This window comes from Mus caroli, unplaced genomic scaffold, assembly GCF_978045245.1.
Source record: "Mus caroli unplaced genomic scaffold, Mus_caroli_1 scaffold_11, whole genome shotgun sequence".
Classification (NCBI taxonomy): Eukaryota; Metazoa; Chordata; class Mammalia; order Rodentia; family Muridae; genus Mus; species Mus caroli.
Genome location: NW_028227266.1, coordinates 15,186,288 through 15,205,696, shown reverse-complemented (window position 1 = coordinate 15,205,696; position 19,409 = coordinate 15,186,288). Strand labels below are relative to the sequence as shown.

The window sequence follows — 19,409 nt, the reverse complement described above, 5'->3', positions numbered from 1 at the left end:
CTTCTTTAAGGGACCAGTGTTCTATCCAATAGCTGACTGTGAGCATCCACTTCTGTATTTGCCAGGCACTAGCATAGCCTCAAAAGAGATACCTATATCAGGGTCCTGTCAGCAAAATCTTGCTGGCATATGCAATAATGTCTGGGTTTGGTAGTTGTATATAGGATGGATCCCCAGGTTGGGCAGTCTCTGGATGGTCCTTTCTTCTATTTCAGCTCCGAAATTTGTCTCTGTAACTCTGTCCATGTGTATTTTGTTCCCCATTCTAAGAATGAGTGAAGTATCCACATTTTGGTCTTCCTTCTTCTTGAGTTTCATGTGTTTTGCAAATTGTATCTCGGGTAGTTGAAGTTTCTGGGCTAGTATCTGCTTATCAGTGAGTGCATGTCATGGGCATTCTTTTGTGATTGGTTACCTCACTCAGGATTATATCTTCCAGATGTATCTACTTGCCTAAGAATTTCATGAATTCATTGTTTTTAATAGCTGAGTAGTACTCCATTGTGTAAATGTACCACATTTTATGTATCCATTCCTCTACTGAGGGACATCTGGGTTCTTTCCAGCTTCTAGCTATTATAAATAAGGCTGCTTTGAACATAGTGGAGCATGTGTCCTTCTTACCAGTTGGAACATCTTCTGGATATATGCCCAGGAGAAGAAATGCTGGTGTAGGACCCCCGAAGGGAGACCCTCACTCAAGTCTCAGGGATCATGAGCCCAGAAAGCCACAACAGTCAAACTTGCTGCAAACACACAAGTTTTAATGGCACACAAACCAGCATGCTGAGGTCGAGACCCATACACCACGCAGGGGTAGAGGAGTATGATGAATTTTCCAGCAGGCTTATAAAGGCAAAAAACACAACCTAGGGGGAGGATCGGAGAGGAAATAGGGGAAGTCTAGGGGCGGATATTTACTTCAAGGCACCTGGGACATTGAAACATTTTGTGGTTGTTTTTCCCAAACGTTCTGGGGAATTAGGCCATCTGGCCGGGAGCCGGGGGCCCACGTTCTCAGTCAGTATTTTTTTATTCTTCACCGGATCTTCCGGTAGTACTATGTCCTATATTCTGAGGAACCAACAGACTGATTTCCACAGTGGTTGTACCAGCTTGAAATCCCACCAACAATGGAGGAGTGTTCCTCTTTCTCCACATCCTTGCCAGCATCTGCTTTCACCTGAATTTTTGATCTTAGCCATTCTGACTGGTGTGAAGTGGAATCTCAGGGTTGTTTTGATTTGCATTTCCCTGATGATTAAGGATGTTGAACATTTTTGTAACCCACTTGCAGTCTGGCAAACAAGAGAGACCCTGATTCAAGAATATGATTGAACTAACTCTTGGAAGAGATAAGCAGATCACCGGAGCATAGTGCTTCAGCCTAACCTAAATGGAAAGCCTTAGGTTCTAATGGGTGACACTATCTCAAGAAAAATATAAAAGGAAATAAAAAATAATACCGATGTGGATACTTGCAGCCAACTATTGGACTGAGCACGGGGTCCCCAAAGGAGGAGTTAGAGAAAGGACTGAAGGAGCTGAAAGTGTTTGTAACCTCATAGGAAAAACAACAATATCAACCAATGAGACCCCCCAGCTCCCATGAACCAAAGAGTACACATGGAGAAACCCATGGCTCCAGCTGCATATGTAGCAGAGGATGGCCTTGTGGGACAGCAATGGGAGGAGAGGCTTTGGTTTTGTGAAGGCTTGATTTCCTATTGTAGGGGAATGGTGGGGAAGCAGGAGTGGGTAGTTGGGGAGGGAGTAGGGAGAGGGAGGACAGGATAGGAGGTTTCATGGGGGGACCAGGAAAGGGGATAACACTTGAAATATAAATAAATAAAATATACAACAAAAAAGAAAATATCAAATAATGCGACCCAAATTCAGAAAAGCAACACTTCATAAAATATATGGACCCTATTCTATAATGCATTTATACATTCATGTTAAAAAAAATCTAAGTGTAGATGAACCTAAAAATGTAGAAAGGAGACAAAGAGAGGAGAACAATAATAATAATTATTATTATGAAGGAAAGCTGGGCAGAGATGGACAAGAGGATGCTGAGGCATAAAGGAGAAAAAGCAACTCACAGGGACAATACAAGGAATGATTGAAGTATAAGAGAATGGTGATGGGTGCGGAGAACCTTTAAAACACAGTTTGTTAGATAATTTCATAAAAATATTGACTCTGTATTAACTAATTCTAAAATATTAAATGTGGTTAGTCCGTTAAAAGCACTCTTCTAGAGGACCTAAGTTTGGTTCCCAGTATCACTGTCAGGTAGTTCACAACTACCTATGATAGTTCCAGAGAATCTAACACCCACCTCTCATCTCTGTGGTTACCTAGACATGTATGTACACACACACACACACACACACACACACACACACACACACATGCACACTGAATCATAATAATTTAATTAAATTTAAAATTATAATAAATAAAATGAAATATTAAAACAACAAATCCAAACACATATAAACACCTGCTTCATTTTATACACGGACACCATATTTTAAATATGAGCTGAATCTCCTGTTTATATGTTCTGAGGATGCAGGGTTTGTCCCACTCACCAGTTCTTCTCAGTCTAAGTTATACAGGGAGAAATGTTTTTGAAGGGCAAAATTTCCAACCTAAATACTTCTATTTTTAAAAACTATTTTATTTTATTTTTTTAGGTAGATTATTGAATCTACTTTTTTTTTCAAGATTGATTTATTTATTTTATGTATATGAGTACACCATTGCTTTCTTCAGACACACCAGAAGAGGGCATCAGATCTCATTAAGATGGTTGTGAGCCACCATGTGGTTGCTGGAAATTGAACTCAGGACCTCTGGTAGAGAAGTCTGTGCTCTTAACCGCTGAGCCATCTCTCCAGCCCTAAAATTATTTTATGTACATGGATATTTTGCCTTCAATAAATGTGCTCATGTGTGAACAAACACATTAATGCATATGTGCATGCATGTACCAAAGGACATTCTTACTGTTTTCATCAAGACCTTGCACCTATTTTTAATTTCAAAAGTACTTTTTGAGATAAGGACTTATGTAATCCTGGAACTTACTAAGTAGATCAGGCTAGCAAGGATACCTGAACAATGAGATCTAGAATCTTCCTTTGTACACTTTCTTGGTGTTGGGATTATGAGTGCATGCCACCCTTCCTAGCTTAAAAAAAAAGCAATTAATTAATTAATTAATTTAAAAACAGGTTCCAGAGATTAAACTCAGCACCTTATAAGCATTATATCAACTGAGCTCTCTCCCTAGTTCTATTTATCAGTATTTCAGGGTTGAGACATCATCTAGTGACTTTACAGCCTATACTTCTGACTTTTTTTCCTAAGAACTGAAGTCATCATGGCCCTCTGGATTTCATTCCTGAGTGTGAGAGAGGAGATTTTTGGTGCCACTGAGTACTCACTTCCTGTATCATTCATAATTCTGAAGAGCATTTAGGATTATTGATTATACTCTCTCCCCAGTTCCAGGAAGGATGGAAAAGCCACTGAAGTAGACACAGTTTGTTCCTATTATGCTGACCACATGAGTCCTGGGCTGGCCACAGAGCAACTCTACCTGGAGCTGAGCAAGTTGACCCATGGTGTCACTAAACTGGGCCCCTACACTCTGGATCAGGACAGTCTCTATGTTAATGGTGAGGAGATAAGTATTAGTCATTTTTCTGGTTGGTTTAACAAAGCTCTTAACAAATATAACTTGAAAGAGAAGGTTAATTCTGGCTCAGGATTTAGAAAAATATATAGTCCTTCAAGGCACAAAAGGTATGGGCAGAGAAACAAGAAGGTTGTTGTTCAATTTATGTTCTTCTTTTCATACACTTCAGAGTGTAAAACCATAAATGATACTATCCATACTCAGGGAGAGCCTTTCCTGCTCTGTTAAGCACCACTGAATCTGCCTTCACAAGCATGCATAGGTTATTGCAAATCCCATGAAACTGGCAGTCAAGATTAAGCATCTCAAACTGCTCACCTTGATTGCAGTTTAGCAACCCATGTGTACTTCTTATCTATTTTCTATCTAATCCCTCTACTTTTATTCTTCCAACTGTGCAGCTTATGCCCACTCTATGTTAGTTGCCACTTCCAGTAGCTAGTATAATGAGGTTTAGGATATCTGAAATTTTGAGAATTTCTACCACAAACAACCCAGAACTTAGAAATAAAAGAGTTTGTGAACCTACTTTCTTCATATCTTATCCCAACCTTACATTCAGCGTTAAATGAGCAGAGATCTATTCCCTGCTATTGCCCCAGATATAGGCACCTCCTCTCTGGAAAAATACAGAAAAATGGAGTTTTCAGCAACCATATAGAATGCTTTATCCCTAATTTTTATGCTAAAAACTTCCACTTCAATGTAAAGGGTCATATTTGAATGTGAGTTTCTTCTTCCTGCCTGGGTGAGCTTTGAGGCAAAATCTCTGCATATAGCTCAATCTTCCAGCCAGGCTTAATAATAGAGGTTTTTGTTGTTTTGTTTTGTTTTACTTTCCTTTTTTAAAAATTAGAGATTTTCTTTACTTACATTTCAAATGTTACTCCCTTTCCTAGTTTCCCCTCCAAAAAATACCCCTGCCTCTGATCCCCAGCCCACCCACTCCCACTTCGTGGCCCTGGCATTCCCCTATACTAGGGCATAGAACCTTCACAGATGCAAATGAATAGTGGAGTTAATGAAGCCTCTTTTCCTCTGAATGTAGAAAGTGCACTTGATCCATTACAGATGGGAACGTGGCCTTCTATTTCTTTTCCATATGCACATGTGTGGTATTCATTTCATTAGGAATATGTGTATGTGATATTGCATGTGTATCTGTTCGTACATGCACATGGAGGCCTGAAGCTAATATCAAGTGCCTTATTTGAGTTCTCTCCATCTTATATATTGGGGCAGAAGTCTTTTGCTGAACCTTGACTTTGTTATTTTGGTCAATCTGGTTATCCAGCTTACTATAGGGATTCTCTATCTTTGTGTCCACCATGCTAAGATTAGAGATGGGCTGGTACATCTTGTGTGCCCACCTGGCCTTTTTATATGGGTTCTGGAACTCTGAATTCTAGACAAGTGATTTATTAACTGAATAATCTCCCAAGGTTCCTCACTTTCTTTTAATAAAGCATAACTGTAGGCAGTCCAGTCTTGAGTAAAGTATCTCTCCAATGGCAAAGTTAACTTTTTAAGTTTTTACTATTTTAATTTGTTGTTCATATTTGCATCAAATCAATGATTTTTAAGCAAAGTTCAAATGACTAGAAGGCTAAAATAGTTTACACTTTTTCGACCCAACATATGCTTCAAACAAAAGCTAAGTAGAATGGGAGATAACATCTTTTGGAAGACAAGCTTAGAAACTCTAATCTAGTATTTTAAGATATTTGGTAGCAGAGAGCTTGATTCATGCCAACAGTTGCCTCTTGTTGACACTCTTTCTCTTGAATGGTTTCTACAGGTTACACATATTCAGCCTCAAGTATCTTCCTTAATAGTGAGTATTGCAGACTCCTACATGTCACTGGCTGCCTCCATTCTCCTAAGACATATGAGATACTGGATGAACCAACATGTTCTTCTATTATCCACTTTAAATGGACAGAAGTTTAAAATGGTTCATAGAAATGTAGAGTAAGTGGAGGTGGTAAGAATCATCCATCCTTCCACAAAGCACACAAGCCAAGGATGATGCTAAATTTCAAACAATAAATGTCACAAAGCAAATCACAGATTCTTGGATATAGTCGCCCAGGCTGCTGGCACTTATTAAAGATGTATCACATTTGTATTTCATTCTTAATTTTGTTGTTTTCTTTTGCTTTGTTTTCTTTTTGTTTTGGTACCTGTGGTTACCACCTCCTTCCCAGCTTCCTCTCTGGCTCCATCCTCTACAAACAATTCCACAGGTAGGCACCAATGCAGATTCTTATTGATACCAAGAAAGTAAGTGAACTATTTCTTCTCTCAATGCTCATCCATCTTTCCAATGAAGACATTGCTTTCTGTTTTTCAATCTAGTTACTTAGGGACCAAGTGATTCCAGTCACTACCACATAATATTTCTTAAGTGTTGGCCTACATGCATCCTAGATATCACTCAGGTCTCTTGAACTACTCTCTGACTTAATTATGTTTTATGTTACGTGATAAAATAGTATGACCAAAGCAACTAAAGGAAGAAAGGGCTTATTTTATCTCATTTTAAGGTACAATCACCAAATATTTGGTTATAACACATTCAGAAATGGAAAACAGAAACATAAATACACACTAGTAGTCAGTGCCCTTTATTGTATATAGTACAGGAAGCCCTGCCCATAGAATGGTCCTGTTCATACTTAAAAATCTGTTTTTCCACATTAGTTGACATAATCATGATAATTTTCCACCGATATTTTAAGAAGCCCATTTCCTAGGTGACTCTAAAGTCTCTCAAATTCACTATTAACAGTAACCATCACAATCATTCATCCTGAAGATATAATTGTCCTTACCTCTCCTGGGCATATATCCCGAAGATGTCCCAACCGGTAAAAAGGACACATGCTCCACTATGTTCATAGCAGCCCTATTTATAATAGCCAGAAGCTGGAAAGAACCCAGATGTCCCTCAACAGAGGAATGGATACAGAAATTATGGTACATTTACACAATGGAGTACTACTCAGCTATTAAAAAGAATGAATTTATGAAATTCCTAGCCAAATGGATGGACCTGGAGGGCATCATCTTGAGTGAGGTAACACAATCACAAAAGAATTCACACAATATGTATTCACTGATAAGTGGATATTAGCCCAAAATTTAGGATACCCAAGATATAAGATAAAATTTGCTAAACGCATGAAACTCAAGAAGAATTAAGACCAAAGTGTGGACACTGTGCCCCTTCTTAGAATTGGGAACAAAACACCCAGGGAAGGAGTTACAGAGACAAAGTTCGTAGCTGTGATGAAAGGATGGACCATTTAGAGACTGCCGTATCCAGGGATCCATCCCATAATCAGCTTCTAAACGCTGACACCATTGCATACACTAGCAAGATTTTGCTGATAGGACCCAAATATAGCTGTCTCTTGTGAGACGATGCCGGGGCCTAGCAAACACAGGAGTGGATGCTCACAGTCAGCTATTGGATGTATCACAGGGCTCCCAATGGAGAAGCTAGAGAAAGTACCCAAGGAGCTAAAGGGATCTGCAACCCTATTGTTGGAACAACATGATGTACTAACCAGTACCCCGGAGCTCTTGTCTCTAGCTGCATATGTATCGAAAGATGGCCTAGTCGGCCATCACTGGAAAGAGAGGCCCATTGGACTTGCAAACTTTATATGCCCCAATATAGGGGAATGCCAGGGCCAAAAGAATGGGAATGGGTGGGTAGGGAAGTGGGGGGCGCTATGGGGGACTTTTGGGATAGCATTGGAAATGTAATTGAGGAAAATATGTAATAAAAATATTAAAAATTTAAAAAAAAAGATATAATTGTCCTGCAAATCTAATCATACATCTCATTGTTACCAAACAGAGAGATAGGGTTTCGACTTTCATTCCCCCTCTAATTCTCCCATTCATCTCCCACATAAAATAGTTACCAGATATCATCGCTTATTCTTTGGCACTCCTTAACCCTCCTCTCTCTCTCTCTCTCTCTCTCTATATATATATATATATATATATATATATATATATATATATATATATATGCATACATTTATATAAATATATATTTTATATAAATTTAGACTTTTTTGAGACCAGGATATTTTTGTTACACAGAGTGCCTTTATTATCTCTTCTTAATGTCTTCTACATAGCAGCTATGGCATTCTTTATGATACATATGCAACCATAGAATTCCTTTACAAATAACATTTGAGTGCTTCTATTTGTTGTATAAGTAACATCTAGGGTCCTGTCTTTCTTACATCTGCACTTCCCTCTGGCCATAGTGAAATAATTTTTAATTCCTTTAATGCACCATGCTCTCTTCCTTCATGCATTTACCCAATCTACTGGGAGTGTTCTGCCTATTGCTTAGCTTCAGCAACTCTTAGCCATGCTTTTCATCAGAGATGAAATAATGATTTCTCCAAAGAGCTTTATTCAGTCATTGGTTGGGTCACTCTTGTGATTCTCCTACCTGCCTTTCTACTAGTTTCTACTGAAGTGTAATATCTTGGTAACTTCCCTGGCTCCAACATTAGGAGATGGTATCCTATTCATCTTTGGACCTAAAGAGTTTACCACAAACCATTTCACACACTAATCATCTCTTGATGAATGAAGAACAGTAAAAATTTTAATGTTTTATTAGATCTACAGTATCTCCTGCTACAAATCCTATTATTCTAACAATGTCACATAGAATTAGAAGCATCCTTGTTCATTGCCAGTTCTAAATCTGGACATCTCTCTTCTCCCCTCTGCTACAGGCAATAGTACTGTCATGGAATCCATTACTCTCAACTTCACTATAACCAACTTGCACTATACAGATGAGATGGGGCATCCAGGTTCCTTGAAGTTCAACTCTACCAAGTGGACCTTATGTTATTGGGTGAGCCCTCCCAAGAACGTCAGCAACTCTACCTTACAACTCCATTGCTAGGCCCCATTCATATTTTCTGTTAATCCTGTTTTGTTTTGTTTTTTTGTCTGTCTGTCTGTTTGTTTGTTTGCTTTCCCATCAGCTTGATACCTTGCTCAATAAGACCAGTATTGCCCCACTCTACTCTGGATGCAGATTGGCTTCACTCAGGTGAGACCCCAAGGTAGAGTGAACTGTTATAAAACAGGCACCAGAGATCATGCACTTCTAACATCACTTTTTATCATCCACCCAGACACTGACACTTCCTTCCTGTCCAGATAGAGTTTAGGTTGAACAATTAGTTAGTAACTTACTAATAGGAATTGTTTACTGTAGAAAATTCAAGTGATATTCTCTATAAAATGAGGGTTCTCTTAGAAGAATTGAATATTCTGTATACAATAAAAGTAAAATATTTTATGGAAGGTTAGGAAAATGGGCCATTTTAAGTTTGTGGGTCCTATGTTCTCTCTGCCACAGGGCAAGCAGAAAGAGGAGAGTTTGACTGTGCTTGCCCCACTCTCCAGGGTAAGTGTGGGCTGCAGAGAAGAAATCAGACACCATGATCCAGGGATGTAGAGCACAGTCTCTGACATGGGAAAGCCAGAGCTGGCTCAGGTCTGCACAAGGCTCGGGCTATGGGATTCGCAGGCTCTGGGACATCCAGGAACCACCTGGAGTCAAGAAGAGCTGAGAACAAAGTGGGGGCCTGTGGGTTGGATCTAGCCTGGGACCAGGGGGAAGGGGAGCTCCATCTAGTACCACAGGCACTGTCCTTGGCTCGGTGGGAGCAGGCTTGATGGTGGTTGTGGCCAGGAGTGCAGAAAGGCCTTCTATGGGAGATTAGACAGTGACTCTGTAGACAAAGGCCTTCTCCATAGCTCCACACAGGAGATCCCAATGAAAAGAGACAGTCTGTGGTTCAAAACAATTTATTATCATGGTGGAAAGTGGATGTGTAAAATCATATGCCTCTTCTCAGGGTGGGCCTGAGAGGAATTACTTTTTGCAGGGAAGAATGTCTGGGAACGAAAGCTTATTGGCTACACCCTCCAGGCCAATAGGTACCACAATAAGATGGATATCTCAGTCCTGAGCCTATGTGACCATAGGTCATGTCTATTTTATGTGAGAAGCATGGCATGTGTTCCAAGTCAGGAGTATGGCAAAGAGCTGGGAGTCACCTAAGCCTCCAGATGTTTTTCCACTGAATCTCCAGGTCTGGACCTGCTCTACCTTACCGAACTTCCTGGCATGGTTTTATGTCCATAGGTCATTTGGTATAATGCTTCTCATAAAAGCATGAAAAACTGAAGTCATCCTCAGGAATCCACATAAAATGCTGATTATGGTGGCAAACATTTGTAACTCACTTGTAATCTGGCAAACAAGAAAGGCCCTGATTCAACAATGTGATTGAACTGACTCCTGGAAGAGATAAGCAGATCACTGGAGCATAGTGCTTCAGCTTAACCTAAATGGCAAGCATTAGAATCAAAGGAATGGCCTTATCTCAAAGACCATAAAAAGGGAAATAAAAAGCAATGCAGAATGTAGGGCTAGTAAGATGGCTTTCGTGGGTAAAACATTTTCTGTGTAAGTTTGATGACCTGAGTTTGATTCTCAGAACTAACCTAAAATGCCACATGTGGTGGTATACAACAGTAATCTGGCCACTCCTACAATGAGGTGGGAGGTAGGCATCCAGGAATATTCCCCAAAGCTTGCCAGCCATCTGACCTACAGTATGGAGTGCAACAGAAGCAGAACAAGGGAGACCCTTAATCATCAATGTGAAAGAGCTGACTCCTGGAAGCTGTCCACATATGCCATGTTTCTTCTTTGATCTCACTCACATAGTGAGTGTGTGTGTGTGTGTCCCATACTAAGAGAGAGAGAGAGAGAGATTATTTCTGACCTCAGTATTCAAAAGCTCAGATGACAAATGGAGACCCACTTTCAAACTTTATAACTATCTCCTTCACAATCTTCAGCATTCTCCTGTGTGTTTCTGCTTTCAATTCCCCAATTGCTTAAAACCTTATTATTCCGATCTCAAATGTTTTTCTGACAGGTCTGACGATCATAGAGCAGACACAGAAGTTGACGTCATCTGTAACTTCCACTCTTACTCCATGAGTCCTGGAGTAAACCAAGATCAACTATTTTGGGAGTTGAGCCATGGGACCCATGGAATCACCCGTCTGGGCCCCTACACACTGGACCAGAACAGTCTCTACATAAATGGTGAGAGCCCATGCTTAAGCAATGATCTTTTTTTCTGTTTGGAGTCTTAAGTTTTGCTCAAGTACTTACCAATTCATCCCTCTTTCTAGAATGATCTTTTCCCCAATTTCCCTTGCTTTTGTGTCTGGATTCTGATTCTGTTTTTATTGTGATGATTCAAAACCAGCATGGGTGATATAGTAGAGTGCTTGCCTTGCATAAATAGAGATCTGAGCTCCATCAGCATCACACAGTTCCACTTTTCAAAACCATTTCCCAGTTTATTGGCTAAGAACAAGTATAAAACCTTCACAGCCACAATAGCCAGCTCTACCCACCTTTGTTTTCATTACCCTGTTAGTTATCTCTTCCATAAATATTCCTTTTCACTCTCTTTCCCTCTGCTTTTACCCCATAGACTCTACATTCTCTTTTACCCAGAATCTTTGATATTTGTCCTTAAGCTTTTAATATTTTTTTTCTTTACAGGTAATAGTTTTGGAGCTGCAGCACCAAATACCACCAGTGAGTATTTCTGGCTGTCATTGCCCAGGTTTTGCCTCCACTTTCAGGGAACCCTCATTTTTTTTATAAAGAGCTTTGTACAGTCATTGATTGAATTATATAGTCATCTACTATATTTCACTTCCCTTGCCAAAAAATTGGAAGACTCTGCTCTGTTCATTGTTGAATAGAGGAGGGCATTGAAGAACCTTACATGCATACACAATGCATGCTATTTAGAATAATAAAGTCTTAAAGACTTAAGAGTTATAAAATATCCCCTTTTCAGATCCTGTTAGTCTAACAATGTCCCATGGTTAGGTCTAGAAAGAGCTTTGCTCACGGATTTGTTCCAGGCTTGAAGCTTCTCTCTTTATCTGCTACTCAACCAATGAATCTATAAGGAGGAGAAAGAAAGGAGGAGAAAGAGAGGCAAGGGGAGTGACAGGGAGAGATGAAAGAGGGCTGGGAGGAAGGAGGAAGGGTAACATAGAGAACAAGAGGAATAGAGGGTGAGAGAGAGGAAACGGGAGAGAGAGGAGAGGAGAAGAGCTGGAAAAGTGGAAAGGAAGGAGGCAGAAAAGGGGTGTAAGAAGCTAGGGGGGATAAAGTAACAAATAGAGGGACAAAGGAACAGGAAAATGAGGGGAAGGTACACAGAGGGAAAAGGAGAGGAACAACAAGAAACAAAGAAGAACAGGGAGAGAGGAAGAGAGAAACAGGTGGATAGCAAAGAGAAGGAGAATGGGAGAAGGAAGGAAAGTAGAAAAGGAACAGAGAAATAGAAGAAAAAATGGTAAAGGACAGGAGACAGGGGTACAGAAAGATATTAGGTGTCACTAACCCAGCTTGAGCAGATAATGTGAACCTTTCCCTTCACAAAGCCAAACATTGATATTTTTACCAAAAACACCTATGGAGAAAGTGGGAAGATGGAAATGATCTATCAGGATTTTTTATAGCATGGGCACCCTTTCTGGCCTCTATTGTTGACTCCATTAACAAGTCATCTATAAGTATACTGACTTACCCACTATAAAGAACATTAATTCTCCCTATCCCCAAATACCTACTGTCATGTCAGCTTTAGCTTTCTCTCTTTCTCTCTATCTGCATAGCTGGGGAACTCAATGAGGAGTTGTTCACAGTGAACTTCACCATTAACAACCTGCGCTACTCAGCTGATATGAGCCAGATTGGCTCCCCCAAATTCAATATCACAGATACACTCATGCAGCACCTGGTGAGCTAACTGACTCCCCTTAGTCCCTTCCATCCCCTTCCTAATGGAGGTGTCTACCTGTAACCAACACTGTCTCCCTTCTTTCCTTATAGCTCAGCCCTTTGTTTCAGAGGAGCAGTCTTGGCCCCCTATACACAGGCTGTAGAGTAGCCACTCTAAGGTAAGACATGTTTTCCACTTCCACCTTCCCTCTCCTACTTGTTATACAGCTTGAAAGCTCTTGGAGTTGTGATGACTGGCATGGTTAGGATTGATGTATACCTTTTCTATTTTGTCTTTTAATGATTTTGTGCAATTGAATGTTTTATAGCAATAGGGTACTTACCTATAATCCCCCAGGAATAGGCTGGTAGCATGGCTTAGCAATAAAATACCTGCCTAGAATCCATCAGATATTGACTTGAGAGATGGCTTGGCTTGAATCACTTACCAAGAATATATAAGACCCTAGTTTTGATTCCAGTATCATAAAGATGTTAAATTGTTGTAAAATAAAAATTAAAAGAAAATCCATAAGTCCAAGGCCAACCTGGTCTCTATAGTGAGTTCTAGAACAGCCTTATCTATATAGTGAAACCCTATCTGAAAAAAACCAAAGCAAAACAAATACTTTAAAACTATATAGCTGACTGACTAGTGAGTTCCTGGATATTTTCTGTCCCAGTTCTGGAATTATAAGAACATGTGGTCACACTGAGCTATTTTTTTTATATTGTTACTTAAGAATTAGAACTCAGGCCTTCATTTTCTTCCTAATAGGTTGCCTTGTCCAGCCTTGATATGAGGGTTTGTTCCAAGTCCTATTGCATCTTGTTATACAACATTTAGTTGATATCCTTGGGAGGTTCTTTTCTGAAGGGAAATGGATAAACAGTAGATCTTAGTGAGGGGGAAGATGCGGGCATCAGGAGGAGTGGAGTAAGATGAAGCTGTGGTTAGGGTGTACTGTACAATAAAATAAGTAACAGAAAGAAAGAAAGAAAGAAAGAAAGAAAGAAAGAAAGAAAGAAAGAAAGAAAGAAAGAAAGAAAGAAGGGAGGGAGGGAGGGAGGGAGGGAGGGAGGGAGGGAGGGAGGGAGGGAGGGAGGGAGGGAGGGAGAGAAAGAAAGAAAGAAAGAAAGAAAGAAAGAAAGAAAGAAAGAAAGAAAGAAAGAAAGAAAGAAAGAAAGAAAGAAAGAAAGAAAGAAAGAAAGAAAGAAAGAAAGAAAGAAAGAAAGAAAGAAAGAAAGAATGAATTCAGGTTCTCTTGCTTGAAAAGCAAACATTTTTTACCCTCCAATTCATTTCCTCCTCTTTTGGTTCCTTTTTAACAGCAGTAAAATATATTTAACATAAAATTTACAGTCTATATTAGCTTCAGATTACTCTAATGACCTACTTGATACAGTTAACTTATAAAAAGAAAATTTGGGGTTTTCTTTTGTTTGGATGGATGGATCTGTTGTTGTTGTTTTTGTTGTTTTGTTGGTGTTAGTGTTTCTGGACATTTTAATCCAAAATGGGACAGATCTACAGCTTTGAGCCTCTAGCAATAGAAGCATACTGCCATGCAGGTATGTGTGAAAAGAAAAAAATGTCAGAGCCAGGAAACAAAATAGGATGAATATTAAAGTCCAGTGTTAACCTTTGAGGACACACTGCCAATATCTTAAAGAACTATTGTGAGGTCCCATCTCCTAAAGTTCTACAATATCTCTTTATTACAGCAAGACCAAGCTTTTAACGAATGGTCCACACCAAGCTTTGAAGACGAACTGTCCACGTATATTGCACCTTTTCAGTAATTTCTAGGTAGAGAATGAACTGGTGTTAAGTAACTCCACATTGTTGTGTATTCATCGCTGTGCTCCATTTCCAAAACTTTACCTTCCTAAATTGAAACTCTCCCTTAAACATTACTCTCCATCCCCAATTCTAGACCCTTCCACCTACCATTCTGCTTTTCATACCTGTGCTTTTTATGACTTCTTTATAAGTGTAATAAAGCACCTTTCGTGGCTGCTTTGTTATCCTCAAAATAATGTGCTTCAAGTTTAAGTTCATCTGTGTTGTAATATGTCAGAATTATATTCTTTTCTAGGGCCAAATAGTATATCACTTGTATATAAATACCATGTTTTGCTTATCTGATGACTAGGACTTTGGGTTTTGCATGAGATCAGGTAAATGTGACAAGTTCTGGAACTTCACTGTGGCAGAAAAATGCAAAATTGCCCTATTCCTGCCCTCATGAATGCTGCATCCTGAAAGAAACTTGCACAGATAATACATGATTTCCTAAAGGGTAACTAGTGCTATAATGGGAGAAAGATGAGTTTCAACTTGTGAAGTTCAGGAAGGCCTGCTTGTTTAGTTCTAAAACATTGAAGGATGAATGAAAATAAAAAGAGGGTGGAAAAGAAGATGGGAAAAAGAAGGAGGAAGAAGGGAAAAGAGAGATGAGAAGAGTGGCATATAATATGATCCTATTTGGAGGGGGGGATATATGAATGAACATATACTCACCCCAAAGAAGGAAATGATGACAGACCAAAGTCACTCTCATCAATGTCCAAATTGGTAAACCAATTACTTTATTGGGTCATATATAGTAGTATATCTAAGGAGTTTCTATTAGGACTATGTGTAACTCAAAAGCAGTCACATTATTACAAGCCCAACCCAACAAGGATAGCAACTCATAAAAGCATTGACAGTGGAGCCCTCTGTAAAATATGAAAGTGGCAGAACAGGCTGAAGTCTCCTCCCTTCTGCATTCCTCGTTGCTTGTAAAACTTCATGGACTGAGAAGTCTGGCCAATCTGATATATTTTCAAGGATTTCTGATACATCTGCATTCTTTATTTTCTGTTTTTACTTTGAGCCTATAATGAGCTTCTAACCAGAATAGAATGCTTCAACATCAAAGAGATTCTTGCAAAACAGGGAAAAGAAAGATTAGAATAAAAAATGAAAAGAATGAAGGAGACTATGGTGGGGAGGGGAAGATGAAAGAGCAGAAGAAAAGGAGGGGAGGCAGAAGAGAGTGAAGCATTAGGAAAAGGAGGGCAAAGAAGGAGAAAGGAGAAAAGGGGAATGAGATAAGAAAACAGGAGAGAAAGAGGAGAAAGAACAGAAGAAAAGGAAAGGGATCATAGAAAGAGAAAGGTCAGGACAAAAGGGAGAGTTAAAGAGGTAGAAAAGAAGAGGAAGAGAAAAAGAGGTGAAACCAAAATTGGGATAAGTTTGTAAGTAACCTGAGGAAGGATGCCACGAATGAAGCTTTCAGACAAGTAAACACAGGTGTGGAGATCCCAACTAGACAAAGTAAGTGAGTAGGGAAAACAGCAAATGGCATCAATAAAATCAGACTGTAGGCTATAAGTTGTGTATGGTGACCACAGATGGAGAGACAGCAGGAGGTCTGAATGTCCTCAACATGCACCTCTTCCTCCCCAACTCAGGTCAGTGAAGAATGGTGCCCAGACCCAAGTAGATGTCCTTTGCACTTACCGCCCAGTTTTCAACAGTCAGGGACTGCCTGCCAAGCCAATTTTCTATGACCTAAGCTGGCAGACTCATGGAATCACCAAGTTGGGTCCTTACTCCTTGGATAAAGACAGCCTTTTCATCAATGGTGAGCATCTTGCATCCTGACCTGCTGGAACACCTGCATACTACAAAGGTTTCCAATTACCAGTTCCTTAGGGAGATCATTGAAATTCAATCCAGGTTCTCATCCAAAACCCTATCTGTATACTAATAGACTCCTCCTTGACAACATGATTCTACATCTTGAGAGCTTTGAATCTAAGACACTAGTCCAGTCATCACTGCCAAGATGACACTCTAGGCAAATACTTCACAAAAGTCTTTCTTGAAGAATCAAGAGGGAGCATTTGTTTCAAACCCTGTGGTCTTCTCACCCTTATGCTGGATTAAATTCTCTCCTGGGTTGTTCTTTTATACAAGGAAGAAAAGAAAGCATCAGTGTATCTAATGTCCTAAGCTTTAGATATTACATATTAGCATAAAACTAAGAAAGGACAGAATTATGACATTTTAAAATGAAAGGCATAACCATGTAAAATTGATCATAATCATTCCCCTTTCCTTTCCCTTCTCTCCCTTCCTTCTTCCTTTCCTCTCCACTTTCCCTTTCCTTCCACACTTCCCATTTTCTCTTCCCTTTATTCTCTACCTTACATTTTCCTCGGTTCCCCTCCCTTCTCACCCTATGCCCTCTCCTATTCTCTGCAACATATAAATAGTTCTTGAAAACTAAGTGAGGTCACACTGAAGTATCAACATTGCCTCATGTAGTAGTTAAAGTTTTCATTGTTATGAGCAAATACCTTACAAGATAAACTTACATATAGAAAGGTTATTCATGTCACTCTATTTCCTTCCGTCTTTCGCCTTTTTAAAATGAAAGTAATGGGGGTGCATGTTGTCTCCTTTCTTCCATAATTGGGTGTAATTGTTAATGTTGATTGCCCATTTGACTGGTCTTAGAATCACCTAGGAGACAAATGTATGGGTTTGTCTGTGGAAGAGTTTCTATGTAGAATTGTGGTGGAAAGATCTGCCCTAACTGGATAACAAAGCGATACATTCAAATAGAATAATTTAGAAGATGGATCCTAAACCAATGGGTGGCTCCATATCAGGGCCTATGACAAAACACAAAGGAGAAACCCATCAGAGGACTTGCATTTATCTGTCTCTGCATTCTGACTATTGGTACTATGTGATCACTTTCTATTTTAACTCCTGCCATAATGAGATTGATTTTCCTTGAACTGGAAACAAATTGGTTAATTTGGTATTCTAGTTGACATCCACCTCCTTCATTTTTTCCATTGAGAAAAAAAAAACACTTTTTTGAGGCCCAGTTTATCAATTGCACTATTTAAATGCATCACTCTGTAGTCCTGTCAACATTTACAAAAATCTACTATAGAAAACATCTTATCCCCAGCATCAGGAACATTTGAACATTGTCCCAAAGTAAACTGTAGTGCATATTGATTTGTTCATTAATATATGTTTCATTTGGAATTAGGGTACTACACATAGTAAATGTTCAGTAAACAATAACTAGATAAGTAGATGGTAAACAAAGGGAACACAATGGTGTGGATAACTGAATATATGTAGTGGGTATAAAAGCATAAATGTCTTATTGGACTAGTTTTTTAAGAGTGAGGTCTAACTGAGATACCAAGAAATTGTCCATATGACATATAACTCAGATTGGCACATAAGTACATGCTCAATAAATATACATAAGTGATGTGTCAAACTGGAGTTCCCACATGGACCATGGCAAAATTTATGGGACCACTTTGCCTTTTCACTTACGTATGACTTTTGTTTCCTAGGCTACAATGAACCTGGTCCAGATGTACCTCCTACAAGTATGTGTCTGTATCAGTAAGCATTTTTGTCTATGTATGTATCCTTGTTCACACACACACACACACTCACAATCATGCTTCAGAATAAACCAGCCTCCCAAGAAAGGCTAAAGTCTTAATAGATGAATAATGTGGAATCCTTGGCCTCTTTTTCAGATCTTCATACCTAGCATTATATTTCTGAATTGTTCACACCCTTTAGGTTAAAATAAGAAATTTAAACAAGAGTTAAAGGGCAGAAGTCAGATGTGACTGTGTAGTCTATCTCTCTCATTAACAAATGCTACTGTGGTACCATGAAGTAGTGACTTCATTCTCGGGTTCTAAATTATGATAACTACTTAAGTCATTTGGGATTTTTAAAACTGCTTTTTGGAAATCAGTAACCTGTTCACCTATCTTTCCAACTACCTACTCTTTCATTTTCATAGTCATTCCTCTTTTTTGATACCACATTTCCATCCACCCAGCAATCCATTCATCCACCTGCACATTTTATTGTTCATCCTCTTATAATCTTTTCATCCTTTCTGTTGTTTTCTATATCCAGACATCCACTTATCCATCCATTTCTCCTGTCCTTTATTGGTTGCCCTTCATTTGCTCTATCCATTTGTCCATACATACATACATCTTCACACTCATCTGTATACTTACACATACACACACACACACACACAAACACACATATAAACACACACACAGACGTTTGCGTGTGTGTGTGCCCATGTGTACATCTGTTCACCTACCTATGTATTTGTCAATCCATTCTCTCATTAACTACACATCTTTTGTCCAAATATTGTTTGACACTCATTTCCCCTGTATTCCTTTTATCTATATGTTTCTCCAGCCACCCTGTGAACAACCTAACCATCCATCTTCCTATCTGTACATTCATTCATCTACTTTCCCATCACATGTTCACACCCTTCTTCTGTCTAGTGATCTGCCTATGATCATGCTACTTCATTTACTTGCACTTTTTTTCGTTCTGTTTTGCTTTACCTCTTCAGACTCTGATTTTATTCTTCTTGAATTCTGGTTTGACCTATCATTTATACACTCTTCTTTACAATCACCCCATTTATATTGTGCATTCACATTCACCTGTCCTCTTTGATAAGCCTCTCTCCTTTTAACCACTCTCACTATTTTATTGATTTAATTTATAGCTTTTTCTTAAACTTCCATTCACATGATTGGTATTCCCTTGGTCTGACTCAAATCAATGTTGTTAGGGTTGCTCTTTCAGAGAGCTCTGTCCATGACTGACATTATGCCTTTTCCACAGCTCCAGAGCCAGCCACCACTATCTTGCCCTCCCCAACAACATCTTTGCAGCCAGAGTCCAACACAGGTATCTGAGAAAGCCTTTTTACTTTTACTTGA

At 39.2% G+C, this 19,409-nt stretch overlaps 1 protein-coding gene across 1 annotated transcript in view; it reads left to right on the top strand.

Annotated features, from left to right (window-relative positions):
- Muc16 (mucin 16, cell surface associated) overlaps positions 1–19,409 on the top strand; it is a 193,892-nt gene that overhangs the window by 122,918 nt on the left and 51,565 nt on the right. Inside the window, exons 45-56 of the mRNA XM_085844433.1 lie at positions 3,520–3,692; positions 5,511–5,546; positions 5,920–5,958; positions 8,488–8,612; positions 8,746–8,813; positions 10,720–10,892; positions 11,361–11,396; positions 12,494–12,618; positions 12,711–12,778; positions 16,062–16,234; positions 17,982–18,017; positions 19,312–19,377. Coding sequence (XP_085700559.1) covers positions 3,520–3,692; positions 5,511–5,546; positions 5,920–5,958; positions 8,488–8,612; positions 8,746–8,813; positions 10,720–10,892; positions 11,361–11,396; positions 12,494–12,618; positions 12,711–12,778; positions 16,062–16,234; positions 17,982–18,017; positions 19,312–19,377 — 1,118 coding nt within the window. The remainder of the gene's footprint in view (positions 1–3,519; positions 3,693–5,510; positions 5,547–5,919; positions 5,959–8,487; positions 8,613–8,745; positions 8,814–10,719; positions 10,893–11,360; positions 11,397–12,493; positions 12,619–12,710; positions 12,779–16,061; positions 16,235–17,981; positions 18,018–19,311; positions 19,378–19,409) is intronic.